The sequence below is a fragment of the Eptesicus fuscus genome, chromosome 19 (assembly GCF_027574615.1).
Source record: "Eptesicus fuscus isolate TK198812 chromosome 19, DD_ASM_mEF_20220401, whole genome shotgun sequence".
Lineage (NCBI taxonomy): Eukaryota > Metazoa > Chordata > Mammalia > Chiroptera > Vespertilionidae > Eptesicus > Eptesicus fuscus.
In genome coordinates this window covers 11,551,442-11,579,232 of record NC_072491.1, presented here as the reverse complement: position 1 = coordinate 11,579,232, position 27,791 = coordinate 11,551,442, and the positions used below count along the sequence as shown (strand labels likewise).

Genomic DNA, 27,791 nt, shown 5'->3' with positions numbered 1-27,791 from the left:
CCCCACCCTAGGCCTTTACCACCCTATTATCTGTGTCCATGGGTTATGCATATATGCATACAAGTTCTTCGGTTGATCTTTTCCCATCCACCGGCCTCCGCCTTCCCTCTGAGATTCCACTGTCTAGTCCATGCTTCTAAGTCTCTGCATCTATTTTGTTCAACAGTTTATTTTGTTCATTAGATTTCATACATGAGTGAGATCATGTGATACTTGTCTTTCTCTGACTGGCTTATTTCACTTAGCATAATACTCTCCAGGTCCCTCCACGCTGTCTCAAAGGGTAAGAGATCCTCCTTTTTTATAGCTGCATAGTATTCCATTGTGTAAAGGTACCACAGCTTTTTTATCCACTCATCTACTTATGGGCACTTGGGCTGTTTCCAGATCTTAGCTATTGTAAATTGTGCTGCTATAAACATAGGGAGACAGATAGATATTCTTTCTGATTAGTGTTTTGGGTTTCTTAGAATATAATCCTAGAAGTGGGATCACTGGGTCAAATAGCAGTTCCATTTTTAATTTTTTGAGGAAACTCCATACTCTTTTCCATAATGGCTGCACCAGTCTGCATTCCCACCAGCAGTGCACTAGGGTTCCCTTTTCTCTATATCCTCACCAGCACTTGCCATTTGTTGATTTGTTGATGGTAGCCATTCTTGACAGTTGTGAGGTGATACCTTATTGCTGTTTGAATTTGCATCTAATAAAGAATGCCTTTTTAAAAATAGATTATGCTTCAGGTCATCCTTTTTTAAAAAAAGCATGTACATATTGAAATTTACTGAATACTTTATTCTGAAAAGAAATTCTAACAGATTTTCTGGTTAAATAATGGATTCCAGAGTTCTGTCCTTTCAATACAATAAATTGTATACATGAATCACGTAAAGTCTGTATACTTTAGTTACCAGTAATGGGGAAATTATTCCTTGGGATGTGTGATATTTAATACAATATATAGAACATACAGCAAATGGCTAGATCATTTGATCTCTTCCTTTGTGCATTTGAACTATCTGGGTATTTCCGGAAGGGGAAAAACCAACAGTGTTTGGTTTTTACTGTGAGAAATTTCTGATTTAATTAGTACAGGCTGAGGCCCAGGCATCAGAATTTTTTAAAATCTCCCTAGCTTATTCTAAAGTGGATGAAAACCAGTGACCTGTAGGTTCTATCATTAGGCTTCATGACATAAACATTTATTCTGAAATAAAAATTTATTCAGTAAGTATTTATTTGAATTAAAAAGTTAAAGATTTTCTTCATTTATGTTTTTTAAATTAACTTATAATTTTTTAATAGTTTTAGATTTACAGAATTACGAAAATAATAGTTTCCATATACTCCACATTCATTTTCCCCTATTAGTAACATATTAGTACGGTACATGTGTCACAATTAATGAAAGAATATTGATACTTTATTATTATTATTTATTTTTATTTTTTTTTAAAGTCTTTATTGTTGAGAGTAGATGTCCCTCTTTTGTTCTCCCCATTGCCCCTTCCACCCAGTTCCCATCTTGCCCCAGGCCATCACCACCCTATTGTCTGTGTCCATAGGTAATGCATATCCTATGTAATAAAAGGGTAATATGCAAATTGACTGAACTACAGAATGACCTGTCGCTATGACGCACACTGACCACCAGGGGACAGATGCTCAACGCAGGAGCTGTCCCCTGGTGATCAGTGCGTTCCCATAGGGGGAGCACCGCTCAGCCAGAAGCCAGCTCACAGCTGGTGAGCATAGGGGCGGTGGTGGGAGCCTCTCCCGCCTCTGCGGCAGTGCTAAGGATGTCCGACTGCGCTTAGGCCCACTCCCAGCCATCAATTGGACATCCCCTGAGGGCTCCAAGACTGCAAGAAGACGCAGGCTGTGCTGAGGGACTCCCCTCCCCCAAGTGCATAAATTTCTTGTGCTGGGCCTCTAGTATGCATATATTTCTGGTTAATCTCTTCCCATCCTCCCACCCCCCTTCCCTCTGAGATTAGTTAGTCTATTCCATGTTTGCATGCCTCTGATTTCTATTTTATTCATCACTTTATTTTATTCATTGGGTTTCTTGTTTATTTTTAGATTCAATTGTTGACAGGTATGTATTTATTGCCATTTTATTCATAATTTTTTAATCTTCTTCTTCTTCTTCTTCTTCTTCATCTTCCTCTTCCTCTTCTTAAAAAATACCCTTCAACATTTCCTATAGTACTGCTTTGGTGGTGATGAACTCCTTTAGCTTTTTCTTGTCTATGAAGCTCTTTATCTGACCTTCAATTCTAAATGATAGCTTTGCTGGATAGAGTAATCTTGGTTGTAGATCATTGTCATCACTTTGAATATTTCTTGCCACTCCCTTCTGGCCTGCAAAGTTTCTGTTGAGATATCAGCTGACATTGGTATGGGTGCTCTCTTGTAGGTAACTAACTGCTTTTCTCTTACTGCTTTTAAGGTTCTCTCTTTTTCTTTAACCCTTGGTATTTTAATTATGATGTGTCTTGGTGTGGGTCTCTTTGGGTTCCTCTTGTTTGGGGTTCTCTGTGCTTCTAAACAATAGACCTTGTAAGTCTATTTCTTTCACCAGATAGGGGAAGTGTTCTGTCATTATTTCTTCAAATAGGTTTTCAGTATCTTGCTCTCACTATTCTCCTTTTTGCACCTCCATAATGTGAATGTTGGTACACTTGAAGTTGTCCCAGAAGTTTTTTACACTATCTTCATATTTTTGGATTCTTTTTCTTTTTCCTTTTTGCTCTTCTGATTTTTTTTTTGGTGTGGGTTTTTTTGCTTCCTTATATTCCAAATCCCTGATTTAATTCTCAGAATCCTCTACTCTACTGTTGAATCCCTGTAAATTATTCTTTATTTCAGTTAGTTATGCTTAATTTCTGACTGGCCTTTCTTATGTCTTTGACATTTTCACTAAGATCCTTGAAAGTCTCACTTAGTCCCTTGAAGCTCTCATTAAGATTCTTGAGTAATATTATAACCATTGTTTTGAACTCTATATGCAATAGCTTGTATGCTTCCATTTCTTGCATTTATAATATGTTTCTTTGTCTCTGCATTTTGGCTGCTTCCCTTTTTGTTTCTATGTATTAGGTAGAGCTGTTATGTTTCCTGGAATTGGTAGAGTGGCCTTGTGTAATAGGTGTCCTGAGGGCCCAGTGGCTCAGCCTCCCCAGTCACCTAAGCTGGGCACTCTAGGTATGTCCCTGTGTAGGCTGTGTACACAGTCTTGTTGTAGTTGAGCCTTGATTGGCGTCACTGGGAGGAGTTGGCGTCACTGGGAGGAATTGGCCTCCAGGCCAATTGGCTGTGAGGACCAGCTGCGTCTACAAAGGAAGAGCTTATATGCAGGAGACACCCCTATGGAGCAGGACTTGCTTTAGTGGGGCTTTGGTGCTCACTGAGTCTGTCCCTTGTGTGTATTGCTTGTAGATGTGTAGAGTTGTAATCTGGTATGGTAGAAGCTGTCCACCAGGTGACTGGCTCTGGGGCCTCTGGGGAAGGTGCAAAGTCAGCCACTGCCTGGGGCCACCTAACAGGAGCTACAGAGAGATATCTGCAGATGGCTGCTACTTATATTGGGCTAGGAAATGCCCAGGAGAAGCCCAGCTGTGAAGCAAATCAGGCTGGTATTTGTGCTGGATCTTGGGCCTTTTATTGATAAGTTTGGGGCACATTGATTCCAGCTGCTGCTTGTTTAAGAGATTTTAGCAAAGCCTGAAGCCTGAGCCAGGATAGGCCAATCATATGGAAAAGCAGCTGCAAACAGCTTGGGTGGGGCAGCAAATTGAATGGGGCAGGGTCTCAGGAAATCACCAGGGTGAAGCAAACAATGTGGGCCACACTGATGGAAACTCAGATATGGCTGCCAGTCAGATCTGTGATGGGGGAAGTTCCGCCTCAGGAACAATCACCCCTGTGAGCACCCCTTTCTGGGAGAAAGCTGCCTCCAAGTTACTGCCCCAATGCCAGACAGTCCAGTTCCTCACTGTATGTCCCTGGCTTACTCCAAAGTCACTGCCTGGCAGTGGAGCTCGGAGGAATCGGGACTGGGTAAGTTCGTATGCTGGCCCATTAAGAAGTACACCTGGGACTCTAGCAGTCTTAAAATTGGATTCTGTGAGTCTTCAAACTTTATTTTTCTTATTCAGTATTGTGTTAACTGTTCTAGGTATTTTGCCTTTCTATGTAATCTTTAGAATAATTTTGTCCACATTTACAAATTATCTTGTTGGAATTTTTATTGGGATTGAATTGAATCTATACATTAAGTTAGGAAGAAATTATATTGAGTCTTCCAATCCATGAACATGGAATGTCTCTGTTTATTTAGGGCTTTGATTTCTTTCTTTAGTGCACATAGATTCTGTACACATTTTTTAGACCTAAATGTGGTTTAGTGCTATTAAAAGTGTTTTTTATTACAAATTCTAATTATTTATTGCTGGTATTTAGAAAGCAAATGATTTTTTTTTATGTTGCCCTTATATCCTGTGACCTTGCTATACTCATTATTTCTAGGAGTTTTTGGTAGATTCTTTGAAATTTTCTACTTTCATGTTATCTATGAATAAAGATAGTTTTATTTCTTTCTAATTTTTATAACTTTTTTTTCTTGTTTTACTGCATTCTAGACTTCAATTTCCTTCTAACTTTAATAAGTTTCTGTATCTTCACTAGGTTTTTCATTCTCGCTGTTTCAGAGGATATATCTTTTTCCATTCATAAAAATTTGTACAGAAGAAAAATAAGACATGGTATTTGCCTGCAAAAAGATGGCAGTCTAGTGGGGAAGGCAACAAATGAACTGATACCTGATCAAAGTGCAGCATGATAGTACTGTGATAGAGATATGCATAAAGAACAGGACTTCTTTTATTGCCTCTGGATTTTCCAACTTCCTACTCCCTTAAAAGGCCCCTCTCTGATTGCCTTTTCAGTCAGTCATGTTATCCCTTTCTTCCAGGGCCTTACTCCTCAGCCTAAAAATGCAGTGTATTTTGACCATTAAAAAAAGGGAACAAATCAGCAACAATATATTCTCAACCAAACTTCTTGATAGAATAGTGAGAGCCTTTGTTTCTTCACTTCACCACACTCTCTCCACATACTGTACTGTGCCTGAAGCTCTCCAGCAGTTCTCTTTCGAGGGCAGCTTTCTGAGTGAGATGAGATCAATTCAGTATTTGTTTAATTGGAGGTGCCCATGGGTCATCCATGTCATTTTGTGTAGCAGGCAGTTGGCTATGCAAGTTTGAATCCCAAGGGAGAACTCAGGCAATTAGGGAAACGGCAGGCTTTCTGCAGTTTATAGAGAAACTATCAGCAAAGATGGGATTGCTCAAAAAGTTTTTAAAGAAAAACATAGGTTCTGCATTTTCCTAGACTACTTCTTACTTCACCCTCATTTTCCTGCTTAACTCATCCTTCAGGAGTCATCCTCGTCATTGACTCCTCTGGAAAGGGAGACCTTCCCTAGTGCTCCTCCACATCCAGTAAGGCCAGTGCCCACCCTGCTCCCTTGAGAAAGTATTTATCTCACTGTATTTAATTTTCTGCTTTCTAACTCCATCAAACTGCACATTTAAGGACAAATATTATATCTTAATACATTGCCTGGCATACAATAAGTGTTTACTATATAAATACTTGATTGATACTTATTGAATCAATAAATGTATGTATAAAATTGCTTTATAATAGGTTCTACTTTACCCCTTGTTATTTAGTACTAGAAGCCCGGTGCACAAATTCATGTACGTGTGGGGTCCCTCGGCCTGGCTGGCAATCAGGGCCGATCGGGGCCATCTCACCCAGTTCTGATCAGGGCCGATAAGTGCCGGCCAGCCAGGGGGAGGGACCGTGGGAGGTTGGCTGTGGGAGCACACTGACCACCTGGCGGGGGGGTGGGGGGTGCAGAGGGGGGGTAGGGGAGGAACCGTGGGAGGTTGGCTGTGGGAACGCACTGACCAGTAGGGGGCAGCTCCTGCACTGAGCATCTGCTCCCTGGTGGTCAGTGCGCATCATAGCGACCAGTCGTTCTGCTGTTTGGTTGATTTGCATATTATTATAGGAGGATAGTGCCATAAGAGTATTATCAACATAGGATGTATTTGCATTTTAAAATAATAAGGTGCATAATGAATAGTATGTGAAATATTTGATCAGCAATGCTTAAGTAAACATGTGATAAGTAAAGGGTGTCCCAAAAAATGTATGCACCTTTAATAGCTGATAGCTCAACTGATGTTTCTTTCTTTTCAGATTTAATCCATTGGAATGAATAATTATTCAAAGTGTATATACATTTTTAGGGGGACACCTTGTATTTGGTTTGGGGAAAATTTGTTGTTGTTGTTGCCTTGACACTCCTCTGCCCCAGAATTTCATTTGTACCATGAATTTCAGTTGTGTAAACTGAATGTTAAAATTAATATTGTTACTTTATTGTGCTTCAATTGTATGTTTTGGAAACTGACTTCTTAAAGTCATTTTATATTATAATTTCTAAGTTTTGCAAGTGATATTTCTTCTGCTAAGTATATATTAAAGTTTCTGCTTGCTATTAATAATCATAATGGAACAGAAAAGGAGTAAGAGAAAGAAAGAATGAGAAAAAGAAATTGCAAAGATAAATTAGCCCTTAGTTATATTTGATTTAGGAACATAAGGTTATAGTTATAAATCTTTGTATATAAATGCAGTTTAGAATGCAATGATAAAGTAATATGAATATTTGATATTTCCTATTACTGAATATAGGCAACATGCCCCTAAATAGATATTGCTTATTTAAAAATATAATTTAACATGCCCGGTTAGTGTGGTTCAACGTGATCAGTTGCCTCCCGTACGCACCCCAACCTAGGCATGTGCCTGATCAGGAATCGAACCCACAACTTTTTGGTGTACAGGGCAATGCTCCAACCAGCTGAGCCACCTGGCCAAAGCTAAAATATATCAGTTTTTTTTTAAAGTCATTGTCCACTAGTCAATTTCTTAAAGGTACTGATAATATATTAGTAAATGTAGTAATCTGTTTTATGAACCTGTTTTATCTATGTAGGTCTCCAATTGATTTGTCCTAGTCTTTTGTCTTTGGTGCCCTCTTGTGGATTTTTTTTTATAAACTTCTTGTAACAACTGTTTTTAAAGGTGTTACTTTTATTTTAAAATACTTGATTTTTATAATTTTATTTATATTTTGTTAATCTTTTGACAAGCCTTTGGCTGTGAGAGAGAAAAATCATGTTTAAGGTTGCTTTTACTTTTAATTTACTCTGTTGTATATCAGTATTGTGCACATGGGATGTAGGATAATCTTTTGTTCGGAAACTTTTAATATAATGCCAAGAACTTGTGCAGTCTTGCTCCATTGAGCCTCTGAAGTCCTGCCCACACGCCTTCTCACCATTTAGGCTTGTTGTACTGATGAACAATTCTTGTATGACTCTTGGAGATCCTGAAAGCTTTGATGTAACTTTAAAACATGCCTGTGAACATGTGAAGGCGTTTGGATCTGTGAAAGCTGAAATTTCTGTTTGATGGGGACAGGTATGTCAAAGACAGCAGCTGAGGAAGCTCTTATGCTGCTTTTGCAGTGAAATGGAAGGACCACCTACTTATAACAATGAAAAGGAAGTTCATTCTTTGTACAGATTTCAGATACTGCAAATCTTAGTAATTTTTAATTGGTAGATAATTTATTTGCTTTCAGCCTGTCAAACATTGAATCATTACTTAATAATTATCTGCTTATTAAGTACTTAATAATTATCTGCAAGAGCAAGTATTTGGAGGAGAATACTTTTGATGTTTTCTCGGTACTTCTGAGCTCAGTTTGGCTTGAATATGGTACTGAGACCAGAGTTAACCAGTGGACCCTACTTTGGGCCTTTCACTTGTAACATAGAAACAATAGCTACTACAGGGGGTATTGATAACAGGGCAGTGGGTAAATGCTGTCCTTCAACATTTGTGGAAATAGAATTTGGGTCAGGCCAGTAGTTTCACCTTGCTTTTCAAGAGAGTGTTTTTAGTTTAATGTACATAGGGCTCATCCATGTTGTGAAAATACAAGCACAAATGTACAATAGGACCCTTTGATTTTTGCCTTTTTTACCTCAATAATTGAAATTCATTTATTGACACAGGCTAGCATGTTAACATAATCAGCAACCCCTGATTTAGTAATGCACAAGGAGAGAAGTAAAAGATTCCTGGCACAGTTTTCCCCAATTTTATGCTCACTTCCTTAAAGTTGCATTGCACATGCTGTGCAGATCTGTTTGACTCTTTCATCACAAATTAATAATCATTTTTCAGTGCCTTTATTATATTAGTATGCTGAAGTAGCATATTTCATTAAGTCGTTTTTTCATTACAAATAATTGGCATTATCTATTTTGTTTTCTGTCTTCATCATTTCAAATTAGAATCTTTTACAATTTTCTCTTCAGAGTCAGTTTGGTCTCTTTAGGTTCATAATAGTGGAGTTATCTTTGAGCCATTATATTTGTCCAGCAAGTTTCTAGAATATTTTGATTCTTTCATGATTTCTTTCAGATTTGACTTGTCATTTCTGTTTCTCTGTGACCCTTCTTAGGATAGGCTCTCATTACCTCAAATCTGGATTTCAGTAATAACCTTCTGATTCCAGGCTTTCTGTCTCCAGTCTTCTTTAATTCATCCTTTAGTTTCCCAGGTTCCCATCACTCCTCTGCCCAGCAATTTATGCTGTTTCCCACTGCGTAAAGCACTCTATAAGCTGTAGGCCATCCCTTAATGCAACCAAACTCACTGTTTTCCATGCTAGCTGGAGTATTTCTACCTTTGTGTTTGTTATCTTTTTTAAATCTAGAATGTTATTTATTTATTTTTTTAGCAAGGCAAATATCTTTGCTCTAGAATGTTATTTTTTAAAATCTACTCTTTCCTGTCTTTCTCCTAGAAAGCTTTATCTTAGAAAGATCCAGCTTCCTCAGGGGACTAATGTAATTCTTAGTAGCAAGGGAATCTTAATTCTGTTGTGTCTTGTTTCTACTCATTCTCAGTAACCTGTTTACTCATTGTTTATCTTGTGGATTGTGAGCTCAAGTTTAGCTGTGTTTTATCTCTGAATGATGTGAGTTCTGTGAGTCAAGGATGGGTATGAATCCGTGTAGTGTAGGTTTTTGTCTCCATCAGCCCTTGGGATGTTTCGGTACTGGGACTGCTTTAGGTTAATTTCTCAATATGGGGTCTGTCCACATAGATCATGAGGATAGTGTTAGAAAGCCCAAGCCCATGCCTGCACATTGTAAAGGGAAGCACCATCACCAGTCCACTCCTCATCTTTACCTGTAGCGCACGGGAGACAGACAAGTTTGCATGTCATCTCCTTCACCTCGGAGTACATTTTTTTCCTGTTCATCTTTTCACTGAGGATATAGACCTTCAAGAGTCCCAATCTCTAACAGGGGTTTCAGTTCTACGTTAGAGAGAACCCCCAAATGTGTTTCTTGTTCCCCTTTATCCACTAAAACAGATACCCCATCATCACAGGCCCCTCAGGCAGCCCTCAGGTCAGATTTAGTTTATTTTCACTCTGTTTCCAGATCAGTTTGGGGCCGTGGGGATTCCCTCATTATATTAAAAGCTCAGTGATGCATTTATAGCATGTTTGTTATGTTTGTTTGCTGTCAGTGCCATCCCTGATTAGCACCTCTGAGAGGTTTTAAGTAATCTGGACAAACTGTAATATTGCAACGTTTTATGTAATTGGTTCACTTATATATCTAACACATTCATTTTTTTCCCTGAAAATAATTTTTTTCATGCGGTAGTAGAATGCATACTCATTAGAATTATTTAGTTGAATGAAAGCCATGAGGATCACTGCTCTATACTATTGAGTTTCAACCTTTTTAATCTCATGGCACACATAAACTAATTGCTAAAATTCACAGCACACCAAAAAATGTTATATTTTTTGCCAATCTGACAAAAAAGTAGGTATAATTTTGATTGATTTACAAAAAAGTAATAATAATAGCAATTTCCTGCTCTTTTTTGCTCCAAAGTAACTTTTTAAAAAGTCAGGAGCCTATACTTTTGTATAAGGATTTCTGGTGCCAAGAATTAACCAATCAGACACAACCTTATTATGTGACACGACCAGTAAGATACAACTTTATTATATGACCTATATATTTATGGTTCAAGATAGGGCATTTAACCCGGCTGTCATGGCTCAGTGGTTAAGCATTAACCTATGAACCAGGAGGTCACGGTTCGATTCCCAGTCAGGGCATATGCCTGGGTTGTGGGCTTGGTCCCCATTGGGGAGGCACGTAGGAGGCAGCAGATCAATGATTCTCTCTCATCGTCAATGTTTCTCTCTCTCTCTCTCTCTCTCTCTCTCTCTCTCTCTCTCTCTCTCTCTCTGAAATCAATTATGTGTGTGTGTGTGTGTGTGTGTGTATACATATATATATATTTTTTTAAAGGATAGGGCATTCACACCAGATGGCTATTGTTGTGTTGGCTGTTGTCATTTTTTTAATTTAACAGTCAAAGGGAAAAGAGGTCAGTGCCCCTGACTAAATTACCCAGGTATTTCATGTTTTAAAAATTCTTGGGGCACATTGGTTGAAAATTGCTCTCTGTACTGATAATGTTCTGTTATGGATTGCATTGGCAATACAGATGTATTTAATATTATTTTAGGAAGAGAAATAAAATAAGAATTTTTTCAATGAGAAAGATATCTATTTAAGAATAGTTGAACAATCTCAATGTTGCAAATGACAAATGCTTTCTAAAACATTTGTGTTAATATCCTTAAAATCAGACAAGTAGTAGTTGCCAATCCTTTAAGGTAGTAGGTATTGCAAATGTAAAGATACCTAATGTAGTCTCTGATTATTTCTCAGACTGTTGTAGCATAAATCTGTCTTAGCAATGGAGTAGGATTTCCTAATAATGTTTTCAAATATTTGTATTCCATGTGGATTTTATGATTCATAACCTGGATTACCATCAGTACTCTGTTTTGCATTCCTGGCACATGATGACCACTGATTGAAAATGCTATTGTATTCCTTACTGGAATTGGCTGCTTTCTACAGTGGGAAGCATCTGTTCTGCAGACCTTTTTCTATGAAGTATCAACATGTTTTTCTTCTGCTTTTCTTCTATGAGGAATCACAGAGTACATATAAATGAAGTATAGCTTTAGAAAAACTTTGTAAATATTTTATTATAAGTAAAAAGTATCAAATGAAATTTTAACAATAATGTATAATATCAAGTTTTTCAGAATTAATGATTTTCAAAAAGTAGAAGGTGTTGCTGAAGAGTTTTTAATACCATCACCAATGAGTTTTCTAATTTCATACAAACCAGTTCTCATTCCATCTGGACTTCATTAATTACTGTTTGAGTGCCATCGTCTCATTAGTGAATTGAGTGCTCACTTTTTTTCATTGCTTTTTTTTACTGACAATTTGTAAATTAGATTAGCATCCTTTAGCAAAGTGACTCTGCAAGTAAAAATAAGCCCTGGCCAGTGTGGCTCAGAGAAGAGCATCAGCTTACACACCAAAGGGTCTCAGGTTTGATTCCTGGTCAAGGGCACGTACCTGAGTTACAGCTTTGGTCCCCAGTCCCAGATAAGGTATGTAGGAGTTAACCAATCAATGTATTTCTCACATTGCTGTTTCTCTCTCTCTCTCTCTCTCTCTCTCTCTCTCTCTCTCTCTCTCTCTCTCTTCTCTCTCTCTCTCCTCTCTCTCTCTCTCTCTCTCTCTCTCTCTCTCTCTCTTCTCTCTCTCTCTCCTCTCTCTCTCTCTCTCTCTCTCTCTCTCTCTCTCTCTCTCTCTCTCTCTCTCGTCTTTCCCCCTTTCCCCCTCCCTCCCTCTCTCTCAAAAATTAAATGGAAAAAATACATTCTTAAGTGAGGATTAACAAAATAATAATAATAAACAGTAAAGCAATAATTCCAAACTTGATTCAATGTTTTTATAATTTTACAGATTATCTAAGCCAATTGTGTGAATCCAGAGGTGCAGGCTTCATTATCCCTTTCATAGGAAGACTCAAAGTATTATTTCACACCAACCAGATGTTATGTTTCTTGTTAAGTTTAATGGTCACAGCACTGAATCTTATAAGGATAAAAGACAATGACTCACACATATAAAAATAGATTTAGTGTTTTGGGAATAAACTGGTTGTAACCACGATAAAATATTAATCCAGCAGTAGATTTTTAAAAAGAACTGATAGAATATCCAACTTTTCCCTCCCTCGCTTACTCGCTCCCGCTTCAGTGGGATCTATTGGGAAGAGTAAATCCCAACTTTTTGTAAAGTTTGCTTTTTGAACACAAAGTACAAATCAGTTTATTTATGTATGTCAGTTTCTTCATCTCTTTTTTTATTAAATGTTTTTATTGATTTCAGAGAGAGATAGAAACATTAATGATGAGACAGAATCATTAATCAGCACCTCCTACATACTATACACCGGGTATTGAACCCGCAACCCTGGCATGTGTCCTGACCGGGAATGGAATTGTGACTTCCTGGTTCATAGGTCAACGCTCAACCACTTAGCCACGCTGGCCGGGCGTTTCTTCATCTCTTAACTAAGCAAAATGAAAAGTGCTCTAGCTAACCTGTAATATAAATTAAATTAGACTTGAGAAATTCTGTAGATAACTTAAAAGCCTTATGCAATTGGAAATTAGATCTTGGGCTTTCGAATTAGAATGACCTGGTTAGAATCCTTGCTCCTCCACTTATTTGTTGCATTATGACCTTGGATAAATTATTAGACTCATTTAAACTTCAGGTGTATTATTTGTACAATGAGGATAATAATATCTCACAGGATTAATAAGAGGGTAAAATTGGAGTAGCCTACAATAAATCCTAAGCATAGTGTTAATAACTCATTGATGATGACTATTTTAATCGTTAGATTAATGATTAAATGTAATTCCAGTTAATAGCATTATTTTCTTCCCAAAGTTTCTTCAGTAGTCATTCTATCTTTTAAAATAATAAGTAGGTTTAAATAAAGCTCCACACTAGAACCTTACATGGCATTGTCCTTAGTTCTGTGTTTTAGCACCACCTCAAAGTGAGGGCTTTACCATTCATTTAATAGATTACATAATTAGACTACGGCTTTGTACTGGATGCCAGGAATATAACTGTTAACAAGATCTGGTTACTGCCCTTATAGATTTTAGATACTAATGGGATATTTGGACAAGTCAGATGTACAGACAACTACAGTATTGTGTCATAAGTGTATGATCAGCAAAAGCACAAGGTGCCATGGCAATATAAAAGTATGGCACCTAATTCAATCTCTCGTTTTTGAGCTGAGTAGTTCTACTGTAAGAGAGAAGTTGTACTGTAAAGTACCCACTCAAAGTTATTTATATATGTTACATACCTAGTCTGTTCATCCTTCAAAACCTGATTTAAAGGCAGCCTTCTCTGTGAGGCTTTCTTCACTTACTAAAGGCAGAGCCAGAGGCTCTATTCTTGATACTCCCATTGTACTTGCCAGCACTTTTCTTACAGCACTTAGAATACCTTGTAATTCATTGATCTCAATGCCTGGTTCATGGCTTAACATGTAAATGTGCAATAAATGTTCATTGAATAAATTTTTTTAAATTTCTTTATTGATTAAGGTATCACATATTTGTTCTCATCCCCCCATTCCCATCCCAAACTCCTCCCCACCCATGCCACCACCCCCCTGTTGTCCGTTCCACTGAATAAGTTAATGAGTGAAAATATAAATTGATTCATTCATTAAATAAATTTTTTGTCAAATACCCACTGTGTGCCAGGTATTCTAAGCACTGTGGATTCATCAGTGAAAAAGAAGTATTCTGCCTTTATTAACCATACATTCTAGTGGTGGAGAAGCCAGGTTCAGACTATAAAGAATAGAGAAGGATAGAAGAATGATGGAGACTTCAGTTTTAGATTGGTGGTCAGAAAAGCTGCACTACAGCAGTAACGTCTAAAGAGAGACTTGATTTAAGTAAAGGATCGAGCTGGTGTGGAAGGGTATTCCAGGCTGAGAGACAAGCCAACTTAAAGGCTGGAGGAGGAATATGCTTAGAATGCTCAAGAAACAGCAAACAAGCCAGCATGGCTGGAACTTGATGAGTGAGAAGGAATGTGATAGGAGATGGGATTGGCAAATATTACTGGGCCAGATCACATTTGGCTATGACAGAGATTTTGGATATTATTCTAAGTGTGATGGGAAGCCAAATGCAGTGTTTTGGGCAGGAGAGTAACACGATGTGATTTGTCTTTTGAAAGGATCAGTCTGCCTTTTGTGTGGGAGATTAAAGAGGGCAAGAGTTGGAAGCAGTGAAAACTGTTAGGAGGCTGTTTTAATAAGCCGAATGGGAGAAGATCGTGGCTTTGACTAGGAGTGACCAAATAATTTTCATGGGACTCTGGGAATAGGAGCTGGTGACATAGCTGTTAAAATTGTAAGCCTGTGCCTCTAACTTAAGCATTCAAGTAGATCAAAACTTAAATGTAACTAAGTACATGTATTTAGTGAAATAATGGACTAAGAAATGAAGGGACTCATTTTAGTTCAAGTTCTACGGTTTTTGTTTTGTTTTGTTTTCACTTCTACTAAATATGTGTGTGGCCTTGGGGAAATCTCTTACTTTCTGTGGGCCTCAGTTTTTTTCACATATAAAATGAAGGTTTGAATTACTAAAGGTCCCTGATTTTATAATTCTGTGAAAAAGTAAATATATAATTAATGTTTACTGTATAACAGGATACTGAATGAAACACTTTAGTAAAGTCAGAAGTACCGTAAGGCATTCTTATCTATATGATACGTATGTTTAGAAAGGACTTTACAGACAGTTACAATATGAGATCATAAATTTAAATGTAAACGTGTGTAATGCAGATTATAAATTCTACAGATTGGAAAAGAGAGTAATTAGTAAAGACTGAATTAGCCCTGAAGGTAATACATACTTGATCTGGGACTAGGTATAATTTAGTTAAAATGAATAGAGAAGAAAGATAATTCTGGGTAGAGAAGAAGGCATGAGCAGAGAGAGAGACTGAATGAGCATAGCATGATAGGAGTTTTTGGTAGCTAGGGACTCAGGTTGAACTTTGGGAAAATAGGATTCATAGTGAGAGAGAGTAGAATAGAAGTTATCAGGTATTTGGGGAAGGGCAGACTGGGGTACAGAATTTCTGTTTGGTATGATGAAAAAGTTCTGGGTGTAGTGAAATTGGCGTAGGTGATGATTGCACAACACTATGAATGTACTCATTGTTACAGAACTATATACTGAAAAATGATTAAAATGTTAAATTTTATGTTATGCGTATATTTTTTTAAAAAGCTAATTGCCTTTGTATAAGGTTATAAATTTTATAGCTGTTATAATAAGTGTCAACATGTTCTGTCTTTAATGTGCTCTCTTTTGTTTGTTTATTTTGTCACTGTATTCTTTGTTATGCATTTGTTGATAATTTACATATTTCGACCCTTATTTTAAAAATAGCTAACTGCCTTCTATTTCATCAATTTCTATTGAGTTAGCTTTAATTACCTAAAGCTTTAGGTTCTTTTGGATAACTTTGGCTCTCTGGATAACATTTGTATGTGTATCCTTATATTGAAATTAGCAGTAATAGTATTTTTCATGAGTAAAAATATGTTGAGAATTAAGAAATCCAGCTGTCTTAAGAAAGCCTTCCTTCACTGCCGTGTTCTTCTTGCAGGATGAAGATGAGCTGGACTCCCACACCATGGTGAAGACCAGCTCGGAAAGTGTGGGCACCATGAGGGCCACGAGCACCATGAGCGAAGGCGCCCAGACCATGATTGAGCATAACAGCACGATGTTAGAGTCTGACTTGGGGACCATGGTTATAAACAGTGAGGATGAAGAAGAAGAAGATGGAACCATGAAAAGTATGTGGCTTTTTTCCATTGAATATTAATTTTCTATTTTGAAAGTATACGTCCATAGAAACCAGAATAGTTCTGTATTACTTTTTATAGCCAGCGTGGAAATTTTTGTTTCTTTGCTTTATTTAACACTAATAAATTTTTAAAATAGTTTTTTTTTAAGATAGCAGAAAGCACATCTCTAGTTTAGGATTATGGAACTTTTTTGTTGAAGAATGCTTACCCATAACATAATTTAATTTGTATAGTGTTTTACAGATAAAAGATAGTGTTTTTATTTACTTTTCCAATAAGAAAAAGTGAATCAAAAATTCTGTTCCAGTAAATACAACGTAATATTTCATGTTGTCTAAATTATCAGTTAAACTGCACAGTGATACAGAGGGTGCAAGTTAGAGGAAATAGGGCCGATGTGGAACAATAGAAATAAGGCTCAAGAGATAGGGAAATTCATGCATAAAATTTAGTTTAGTGCATATTTACTACTGCTTGTCATGTGTGAGGCACAGTGCCAGGGGTATTGCGGGGGCTAAAATGACTAAGACATTCTCTCTGATGTCTGTTACTTCCAGAGTGGTGAAGATAAAGTCTCACAGACTAGCACTCCTTTTATTTATATATGTGTATATATGCATATATGTATGTGTGTGTGTGTGTGTGTGTGTGTGTGTTTGCCATATAGTTAACCATGGGAGGTGGGGGTAATGAATTTTCTATATCCCACAACTGGTGGGTCTTCCGAGACTTTGCTCTGGAAAGCAGCCTAAGTCTTGGGTTTCCTGAAATTCCTAGCCAGGCTGCTGACTAGGATAGGCTTTCTGCTCCCCTGAGATGCTTACCCAGCTGCTCTGGATGGTCTTGTGGCCTCCAAAGCCAGCTCGTGTTGTGATACAAGTCCTGTGCCCTGTAGATCAAGAGGACCTTATGAGACATTTTATGTCATTTTTCTACATGCTGATACAGGTTTTTAATTAGACTTTCTGACTTTTAGCAGACATTTAGATGATCATTGAGTGCTTTCTTGCATCTCTAGTGAGCTACTGAACTCCCTATGAAACTGCATAAACAACTTTTCCATGCAGTCATATAGCTGGTCATCAGCATATAAAAATTATTTAAAAATGTAAGTCTTTATGGAATCTAGTTCATGTTAGAATGTTATGTTTCAAGGAAGAGATATGTGATGACAATTTATCAGAATTAAATTACATCACAGATTTCCATATATTTTGTGTAGTGACTTTTAGCTTTGATAGCCACAGAAATCATTCACTAGATGTTATAATTTTATGTCCTAAGTATGATTTTTTTGAAAATCATATTGAAACGAAATTTCAGTATGTTCTTGTTTATATGATCATATTCTTGAGATCTTATTAAAAGCCCATATTTAAGTTGATCAGATAATGGTTTATATAGTTTCAGTTGTTTTATGTGCTTCTGCAAGTTTTAAATCCCATGAGTCAGCTTTGAGTGTATTTTAAGTTTCTGCAATTTAGACATCATTCTGTAATGTTCCCCAAAATCCAGTAATGTGACCCCAGGGATTGTCATCCGGTAGTATAGCAACAGTAAAAAAGGTGAAGAAGTTACTGAAGCTGAACTTTTCCTGAAACCACATAATTACTTTTTGTTTTTCCTTAGGATCTAAATCTTTTTTAAAACTTCTTAGATTCATTGGTATGAGCTCCCAGGTTATGTCAACAGTCAAAGCCTCATTTGCTAACGTGTCCTTAGTGTTTTTGTTCCCTAAAAAGATCATAGCAGTGCCCTGGCCGGGTGGCTCAGCTGGTTGGAGCGTAGTCTTGTATACCAAAAAAAGGCTACGGGTTCAATTCCCAGTCGGGTCACATGCCTGGATTGCCCAGGCATGTGAAATTACAAACCTGTTTTCCTTACTTCTGGAAAAGTGTGTTGATTTGACTCTAGGAAGCAAAATTATCAAAAGATCTTTTGAAGGAAAGTAGGCAAAAGTGACAAAAAATATTTAGAATTTGATGTTTTTTTAAAAAAATGGCATGGGAGTGCACTTTCCCTTTCCACTGAGGAGTAGACCAGCACAGAGCAGACCTTAGCGGAGCAGAGCAGAGCTGTCTCGCTGGAGAGGGTCCTGCCCCCAGGGCCTCCTGGCCCCAGGGCTGCTCTATGGTCATGCTGTATCACTGCATAAAGTTTCCTTCATCACACCCGAACTTGCAGATTCTTGTTGGCGTTGAATTGTATTTTTAAAAAACCAATAGCTAACACTTAATAAAATATTAATATCTTTCTTTCTCTTTCTAAAACAAATGGCATGGACCTGAGGGCATGTCCCAAGAAGAACTCTCCAAATATATTTTCAGCAGTGACAGCATTACTTCTGCCCTCCCCTCCCATTCTTCCCATTCACATCTCTCTCAGGCCTCCTCTTTATCCATCTATGGGCAGGATCCAGCTGGGTAACCAAGATCTTTCACAATCTGGCAACAGCAAGTGTTTACACAGAGATCTCTACGTTATCCAGATGGGTGAATGTCAGGGAGAATTATGAATGGTTAACAGTGGGTATAAGTAGATTGATTGTCATTAAGTAAATCAACATTCAAGAGTTTTTGTCCTGAAAGAGAGTAGATTAGGCTCAGGTCAAGGAATCCATTGTCATGAAATTGATGAGATAGTAGAGGTTATTTCTTTGTGGGTGACTCTGGGAAAGCAGTTATTTCAGCCTTTTACCCTGTTCAGCTCAGATCTACTCAGCTCTGTCTCTGTGGTATAGTTTCTGGTCTTACAGAGCAGGGGCGGGATTGGGAGCTGCAGTTGCACTGAGAGGACTATCCTTTGTTGGTTTCAGATGAAGCGCCACACTCTCCAGTAAGGTTACAAGCTAGTTTCATGGCTTTAGCTACTCTCTTCCTTCTCTCCTTACCGCCTCTACCTTATTGGTCTTCTTTTCTCCCTCTTCTGGCAAACGTGACCATAGACCAGTCTATTTGTCCATCTTCTCTGCATCTTCACTGTGGCTGCTGAGTGCTGATGGAGACATTCTCACATATGTACAGATGGCGACCACCAGTTCTTGGCCTTCACCCCCATTTGGGCCCTCAGAATGTTCCTGTAGCCCGTGTCTCTCTGCTCAGCTCTTTCCCATGCTACGTAGTGGCTACTTTAGACCTCACTAAATCTCTTCCTGCCACCTCTCCTCTCAGTTTCCGTAGATTGCCTTGCTTCCTACTTACAGGAAAAACTGGAATGTTATCACGTGAGAATTAGAGAAGCTGTGCAGGTGTTTCAAACGTGGACTTTGGAGTAAGATAGGAAAATTAGAGTTGTTCTTAACCTCTCTTTTCCTTTACCCCATCATTGAATCACCATCAAGCCTTATGCTTCCTAATTGACCCCCTGCCGCCAGTCTTAGTCCCCTACCCTTTACAGATCTCACCATCTCTTTGTTGCTTTTGGCCTCCGCTGACTCCCCATTGCTCTTAGTTAGTGTAGAGCCCACCATGGCCTAAAAGGCAGTATATTCCTACTGTTCACCTTTCTGTTCTCAGGTCTCTAGTCTTCTTCTAGCTCCTCAGCTCTTAAAATACTCATCCTTACCTTTGGGGTTTTATGTGCCCAAATCCCTCTGTTTTGCACTGCCCAGTACCTCCCTTTGTTTAGATTCCTGCTTCCTTGGCTAATTCTCAGGCTCAGTTAAGAGGTTTGCTTCCTCTACTGACCCAGGTTAGAAGGGTGCCCCTCCCATAGGCAACCATCTCACTTCATGCTTTTACTCTGAATAGCAGTTGTCACACTGTATTATAATTGCCTATTTCTGTACGATTATCTGTTTATTCCCCACTGTTTTCCCAGTGCTTAATACAATACCTAGTACAGTAGTAAGAGTTCATTAAATATTTTCTGAACAAATGATGCGGTGTAGGGAAAAGAGCCAGGGATTTAAAGTCAGACCACTTTTAATTGTGTGTGACTTAATGTTTTCTGAGCTTCAGTGATGTATATTTGTCTGCGTATGTGTGGATTAATTTAGGTAAATACATTTAGCACCTAGCAGAGTGCTTTAAATACAGCAGGTTAGTAAAGATTAATCTTTACCTGATACTCTGTCAGTTTGTCCTTCCAACACCTTGGAAAGCTGGAGTGTCCAGAGAGTCAGCCCTGCTTCCCACACAGCCAGGGAGGCCTGCTCTTCCTGGGACTGGAGACCCGAGCCAGTGAACAGCTCTGTTCTTTTCCTTCCCAAGGCAAACTCTTGCTCCAACCTTTCCCTGCCTCCTGCAACACCTCGCTCTTTATTCAGTCAGATAGCCAGAGGGGATTCTAGAGACAGTAGTGATCTCTAGAATGAACAGATTAGCACAAGCGTAAATATGAACGATTTGAATGGCACGGTAAAGACACTCAGCTGATCTGACATCTCCCGACTAGGAGTATGCTCAGTCGTGTGTATTGTGATAAGTTGCAGGTGGAAGAACTATTAGATTTCACTGTTTGTGAACTTTGATATCTCTGAGAAAATGGGTGAAGTGTCATGGAAGCATGAAAGAGTAATTTAAATTTTATTTTACTTTTTTTTTTTAGAAAAGAGAAAAAGGTGAATTTCTCAAGTTATAGCTGTCTGTAAATGAACATCTAGTTGTGGGCCGAACATTATTTTCAGGACTTCCCATACATTGTTTTATTGACTCCTCAAACATTATTTTCAGGACTTCCCATACATTGTTTTATTGACTCCTCACAAGGACCCTGTAAAGTAGGATTGTCACTACCATTCACCACTGAGGAAATTGAGACTTGGGAATGATAAATGACTTGTTCAGGATTTCATAGCAAGTCAGCGGTGGAGCCAGAACATCTGTGAGTTCTTTAGGAAAAGAGACCTGGATCATTATGAGCTAACTTAGTTTCGTGGAAACAAATCAGATCAGAGTAATATAATTGCCTTTTTTTTTTTTTGACAGCATCGCTAAACTTGTAGATTAGAGAAAATGTAGGGTTTGGACTTGGTGTTTTAGGATTTTGGAAAAGTATTTGACAAGGTCTTTGATGATATCCTTGTGGACACTCTGTAATATGACCTAGTTGGTAGTTCTGAGGGTTGAACGGTTATACCCAAATGGGCTTGTGTCAGTCAGGGATTATTGGAGGAAACAGAAACTACTCTCGGTATTTTAAACATACAGATTAAGTCAGAAGTGTGGACATTAATAAATCAGTGGAGAGGTTGGAGGCGAGGGCTATGTAAGCTAGGCCTCCAGGAGTCCAAAGTGACCTTCAATGCAGCTACTACTGGTACGGTGAGGACAATGAATCCAGAGGCTACCGTTGGCACTGTTGAGTTCAGTAAACCAGATGCTCTCAATCCTTGTGGCCGTGCGGGTATTAGAGAGCTACTGCCAAGGCAGCCACCCCTTAGCACCTGGGAGGCTGGTGCCTGGATGCTGGAATGCTGCTGTTAATAAAAAGGAACTCCACGTCTTCATAGCTGTGCATGGCAGAGGAAATAACTAAGGCAGCAGCCTCATGGCCTCTGCCTTCTTTCTTGCGTTCCTGGTTGTGGGAAAAGTGTACTTATCCAGGGTAAGGTGCAAGGAGTTCTGGGAAACGCAGTGCTGAGATTCCCAGCCTCTACAAGAAGGCTCGCCAGAGGCAGTGGCACAGTGTTAAGTAATAAATAGTCAACCAGAAAAGTTCTCACTGTGTGCTGTAGGGGTCAGGCCTCTGCCCTGGCTGGGTCAGCATTTTTATAAAAACTTGATGAAGCTATAGACTGAAAGCCCATTAGAGCTGCAAGTGACATGAAGTGGAGCAAAATGAAAATAGCTTCTGAGATGGAATCAGGATCTGAAGAGATCTCCACAGGCTGGAGCAGTGAACTTCATTTATAAGAAAACCCTGGCTTTGGATCCATGAACTCACCTCACAAATCCACGTCATAGCAGTAGCCCCTCGGAGATGCTGGTTCTGTAGACCAGAGCAGGACCCTGCATCTCTACTTTAAAAAAAAATCAAAACAACTTCTTAAGTACTTCTGAGGTGGAGCTAGGCCTGATAACCACTGTTCAGAACAAGGAAGTAAGTAACTGTCCTCAGTGCCTAGAACTCACCTGGAGAATTTAGAAAGGATGGAGAGACAGTGGAGCACAGTTAGCAGAGGGCGAGCTGCCTGGTGAATAGGTGGAGACCATGAAGTATTAAGAATGGGTGGAGGAATAACTGGTCATGTTTAGGTTTTATATTTTTACTTTTATTAACCTTTGGTAACTGTGTTTAGCAATGATTAAATATTGGGTTAAATAATTTTGATTGGATACATATTTTTAAATATCTTCTTTGTATATACCTATAACAATGATTTTTAAAAATATCACAGTTTATTCATTTTGGACAGTTTCACTTCATTAGTAATAGAAGGCAAATTTAAGATCTGCTTTAGATTTTTAGGAGTTTATCCTGGAAATAGATTCTAGATTGATTTAAAAAGGGTTTAGGAGAAATGAGCAAGAAGGAAAGACTACCCATTAGGTGTCCCTGCTCCTTAGTTCATCTAATGTCCCTGGACAAAATAGTAAGTACAAGACTATTTGTTCTGAGCAACATCTTTCATGTCCCATTCTGTGCTTAGTAACATCTCTCCCCGCTCTGGTTCAGTCCTTTTCCCCCAACCTTTCTCCCAAAACCTATTTCAGAAAAGCATCCGATATGCAGATGTAAAGTGCTTAATAATGTTTAATGTTCACAAAATATTTACCTTTTTTCCAAAAATTATAAACCTTTGAGCCAAAGAAGTAAATCATTAAGGATAGAATTTGAAATGCCAAGAAACAACCAGGAGAGCAGGGTGTGTGGGGTATCCCTTTCCCATTTCTCCAGAGCTCTTACTATTCTTTCATGAAAAACTATTGTATGTGTCTTTGACGTTATTCTTGCCCACAGCACAGCAGTAAAGGTGAGAACAGTCAACTACAGGTCTCACTGCAGCTGGGCACAAATACCCATAGTATTACTGGGCAGTTAGAAACCCTTCGTTTCCTCTACAGAGGTATGATGTGTGGCCACAGTGGTTCAGAGTCGCTTGTGGGTACTGAATATGGTCTGCTCCTCTGTGTTCTCTTGTCTGTGGAATGTGTAATGATGTTTTGACCCAGCTCGGGCCTGTAAGTGTCTGAGGATATCTAGCACCGAGCATGGAAAGTATGTAAATTTTAGTCTTCCTTGGACAAATGAAAAGTTGTCTTTCTTGTAAAGGCCTGTGAAGAAAGGGTTCCCAAAGACACACAGTTGCTGTTACAATGCTCATTACTCGTACAGGAAACCATTCCTTTTATTTAACAAAATCCTTGGGCTTAAATTTGTCTGCTTCCCTTTATTCTACTCTCATTGGAAATGGAAAACAGCTGGTCACTATTTTCTGTTCAAGAACGCTTCGATGTACTTGGATACTTGTTAAATTATATACTGAGACTTTTCCCGGCTGAACAATTTCAGTCCCTTTAACCTTTGGACAGGTATTATTTTCTAAGCTTTTAATCTTTTTTATGAATAGCCTCTGGATCTTCTCCATGTTGCCTGTGTCCTCCTTTGTATTAAATCTAAGAAGTGAAGAAAGAGCTGATGTCAGTAGCTTCTGTATTAACATTCTATTTTATATCTATATCTGTATATATACATATATACATATGTATATATGTATATACACACACATATATATGTGTATATGTGTATATGTATATACACACACATATATATGTGTATATATCTATATATAGATATATATATTCGTTATCCTCTTGACAACAAATTGAAGGACAAATTTCCAAGATCATTAATCAGGTGGATCACGCACATCTTAAAATACTTTTAGTAGAACAAATTAGATAATATTCATAAATCCCTTTGATGTCTAAATATATTATGCTAAAGTTATGATTAATTGTAATATTTCATTCCCTACACTTGACTGACTTTGTCATAAGCATGCTAAGAAATTAAAAATTAAGCAAATTATATTTTGTTAAAGTATTTAAAAAATTCCTTTATATATTTGAATTTCCATGAAGACTTTTCACCTGTTTAGAAGACGTTCAGATTAAGAAAGTTAATAACTGTAAGTGGACTGGCATATTTTCTAAAGGCATTATATTCACACAATTTAGTCTTCCTTGTGTATGTTTTGGGAATGTGTGAAGGAAGGGAAAACACTTTTTTTTGCATGGTGATTATTTTATTTTATTTTTATTTTTGCTAATGGGTTTTTAGTTCCACAACAAGTGGTTGAGAGAATTAGGGACAAAATTGAGAAACAAGGTAATTTGAACATTATATTTATTATTAAAATATAAATATTTTTTATAAGTAGGGTCAGAATTTAGCTGCAGCTGGAGAAATTGATGTCAATTTTTGTGATTATTCTTTCTCTGTTTTAAAAAAAAGTATTTGCCGTAGCAACCACAATCACATATGACAGTGGTTGCTATCTTGAGACTTCCTGCTTCACTCTCCTGTTGAAAGGCCTACTATTTCTTCTTTTTTTTTTTCCTTTTTTAAAAAATAAATTTTAAATCAGAAACATCCTCTCTGTCCTACTCCTGTGAACATGCATCAATCTCCCTGAAGAGTTGACTGCACACTGGGCATGTGCTGACTATTGTGTGGTTAAATATTACTGCACAATTACAGCTGCCTCCTCCCATTAACTTTCCAAACACATGTTACCTACTTTTCTCTTTCGAAATAAAAAAAAATTTTTTTACATTCTTTGTGTGTAGCAAAGATATACTCTAAAATTTAATACTCAGTTTTAAATTAAAAAATGAAAAATATTTGGAGGTACAAGCCCATACATTTGAATACAAAATTAGGTGTCAGCATATCTTGTTCTAAAATCATCTGAAAAGAAAGATCTAATGTAATAGGCTGCTACCTTTTATTTGATTTTCACACTTACGTTATTTTAAAATAATAAAATGTTTATTTCTAACCTAGGAATGGCTTATTTTCCATGTTTTTTAGTATAGAACCCAACAGGCATTTTTCTATACGTTTTTAGGTCAGCCCCTAAAAGACCCTTAAAACCATAATAAATCTGAAATGTAACAATAATTAAACTACTATATAACAGTGGAGTTCAAGTTTCAGATTGGGGTATTCCTGTAGCAAGACTGAAGATTGCTGCTCCTACCCATTCCTGCATCCTCCACTTGGGAGTAAAAATTTTTCAATTGGGGACTGAATTTAGCTATCTGTACCAAAAAATCCAAATAACAGTAGCTAAACAAATTTCTCATTTAACAAATCCAGCAGCAGAGTGTCCTGCATTGGTAGAGTTATTTCATAATGTCAGAGATCCTTTTTTTCACGTCATCTTTAGGGCATTATTCTCATTGTCGTCCTGATTGCAGAATAACTGCCAGATGCTCAGCCATTAAATCTGCATTCCAGGCAAGAGGAAAGAGCAAGAAGAAATGGCTGGTACCTATGTCAAGAAAACAGCTTCCCTGGAAACCCTCATCTCATAGGCCCCAATCCTGATACAGGGCCACTCCTCCCTACAAGAGAAACCCCTTGTCACCTCAAGGGAGGGAGGGCCTGTGGAGGACACGTAGGCTTTTACTTTGAGACACTAGGACACTAATGGTGGCCCGCCTGCCCTGGGCAGCTCCTGATGGGGTAGGGTTGGGAGCAGCACAGGACTGTTGGAGGTGCTGGGATAAAATTCCTTAGCAATTTCCTTTTCGCTTTAGTCAGTCCGGGGATTGGTTTGCCTCTTCCCTTTCTATTGCCACTACTTACTTCCAATTGGACTTTTGTATGTCTGACTCATTGCAGAGAAGAATACTATCTATTTTCAGCCTGTTCCTTACTCTCCCTGTCTCTCAAGGCAGTACCTACTCAGCCCGTCTTACTTTTTGTTGTAAGGATTTTTATAAAATATTAAAGCTTTCCCCATTTTATTCTCTGTAGTGGAAAGTAACTTTTGAGATTTTATGTCTTTCCTTCTCCTTTTCTGTGCATGCTGCTGCTCTTGAAATATAGGCCGTATTAGAGTTGCTGCTCTGTAAGTGTTAGTTTCCAGTAGGAAAACATTAGTCTTCCATTTTCTCAGATACAGGGTCTGAATTAAGACATTGGTAAATCTAAAGACCACTGTTTCATTATAGCACCGGGGAATAAGTAAAGATTCGGGGTGAAGCGTTCCCTATCCCCTAGTTGAGGAGAAAACAGAGAAGACTGTAAATGGAGTCTGCAGTGCTGACTGGAGGGAGAGGTGATAAGTGTAGTGCAGGCCTGGCCGGGTAAAGGGGCCGGGGAGGAAGATTTGGGAAGGAGCAGTGGTCAAGGACTGCTGTTTTCTGCAATGGAGTAGTAGTGCCAAAATGTGCTTTTGGTTATTTTGTTTTTACCAAAGCACCTACATAAGCTAAACTTATTTTTTAAAGAATACTATATAGAAATGTGCTTCAATGAAACATTTTCTATACTTTTGTCAAATGCAGTTGATAATGGTGAAATTCATGGGTTTCTTTCACAAGAGTTATTTCCCAAAGAAACCTTTTTTACTCTCCTCTCTCGTTTTGAGTTTACTATATAAACATTGATAAACCTTGTTGTTAAAATTTTAAATTATTTTTTAAAATAGATTTTTATTGATTTCAGAGAGGAAGGGAGAGGGAGAGAGAGATAGAAACATCAATTATGAGAGAGAATCATTGATCAGCTGCTTCCTGCATGCCGCCTACTGGGGATCGATCCCGCAACCTGGACATGTGCCCTTAACCAGAATCGAACCCAGGACCCTTCAGTCCACAGGCTGACACTCTATCTACTGAGCCAAACCAGCTAGGGCAATGTTAACATTTTTAGATTTCTTTATACATCTGACCCATCTTAAGACTAGCTGATTAAAATAAGAACTTACAACCCAAATAAATATGCAATTCTATTACAAAATTACTCATCTCTTCAAAAAAAAGAATAATGAGCAAAGACTTCCTTTAAGGGATTACCCCCCCCCTCCATGATTTGATTTGCTCAATTATTTTATAGAAAATTTATTGAGCTACATTTACAATATTTTATTATTTATTCTCATAATAAGGTCAGAGGTGGAGACTAATAGAGGTTAAATTCCTGGACTCTGTTATGGAATAAAAGGTTGCTATAGGAACTAAATTTAAATTCTGAAGATAAAAATCTCTTGTAATGATGAAGCCCAGAGACATATCAAGGGTTTTTAAAATCTGTTGAAAATGTTAATGGAATGTATGTGTTTAGTCCAAATGTCAGTAATGTAACCTTGTCAAATTAATCAGTTCCTTTTTTTTTCTTTTTCTTAGCAATAGGAGATTTTAGGGAAAAAAGTTAAAGATAAAAGACCAGAAACACAAAATCTTTATATAATATTTATTGATCATTAAAATATTATACTTTCTCTCCTATATTTTGTATTCATTTGTAACATTACTAGTAAAGTCTGGACTGACAGGGAATTTAAAGGCAGCGTTGGCTGATATCTTGTTAAACTCCCTAAGGAGTTCTTTTTTCATGAGTTTTATATTAGTGGGATATGAGAGTGTTCTGAGTTCTGAAGGTTTACTACAAATATTGGTGTTTCATTCTATCCTAATTTTGATGGAGTGTATCTTTTCAGAGGGTATCATTTGGGTCCCAGAGATTTTGTCATACTTATTTTTAAATCTTCTAAAGCCTGAACAGCTCTAATTGAAGAATGAGTCTTCAGATGAATAGTTGTAGTTTTGGGTGTTTTTTTTTTGCTGTTTTTTCACTAATATATCAATATTCTAAATGTCACATTTTTTCTGACT

General features: G+C 37.8%; 1 protein-coding gene across 5 annotated transcripts in view; it reads left to right on the top strand.

The window, feature by feature from the left end:
* STK3 (serine/threonine kinase 3) overlaps positions 1-27,791 on the top strand; it is a 228,832-nt gene that overhangs the window by 138,610 nt on the left and 62,431 nt on the right. For all 5 annotated transcript variants that reach the window (XM_054708206.1, XM_054708205.1, XM_008148510.3 and 2 more), the window contains one exon: positions 15,795-15,987. In XM_054708206.1, the coding sequence (XP_054564181.1) occupies positions 15,795-15,987 (193 nt within the window). The remainder of the gene's footprint in view (positions 1-15,794; positions 15,988-27,791) is intronic.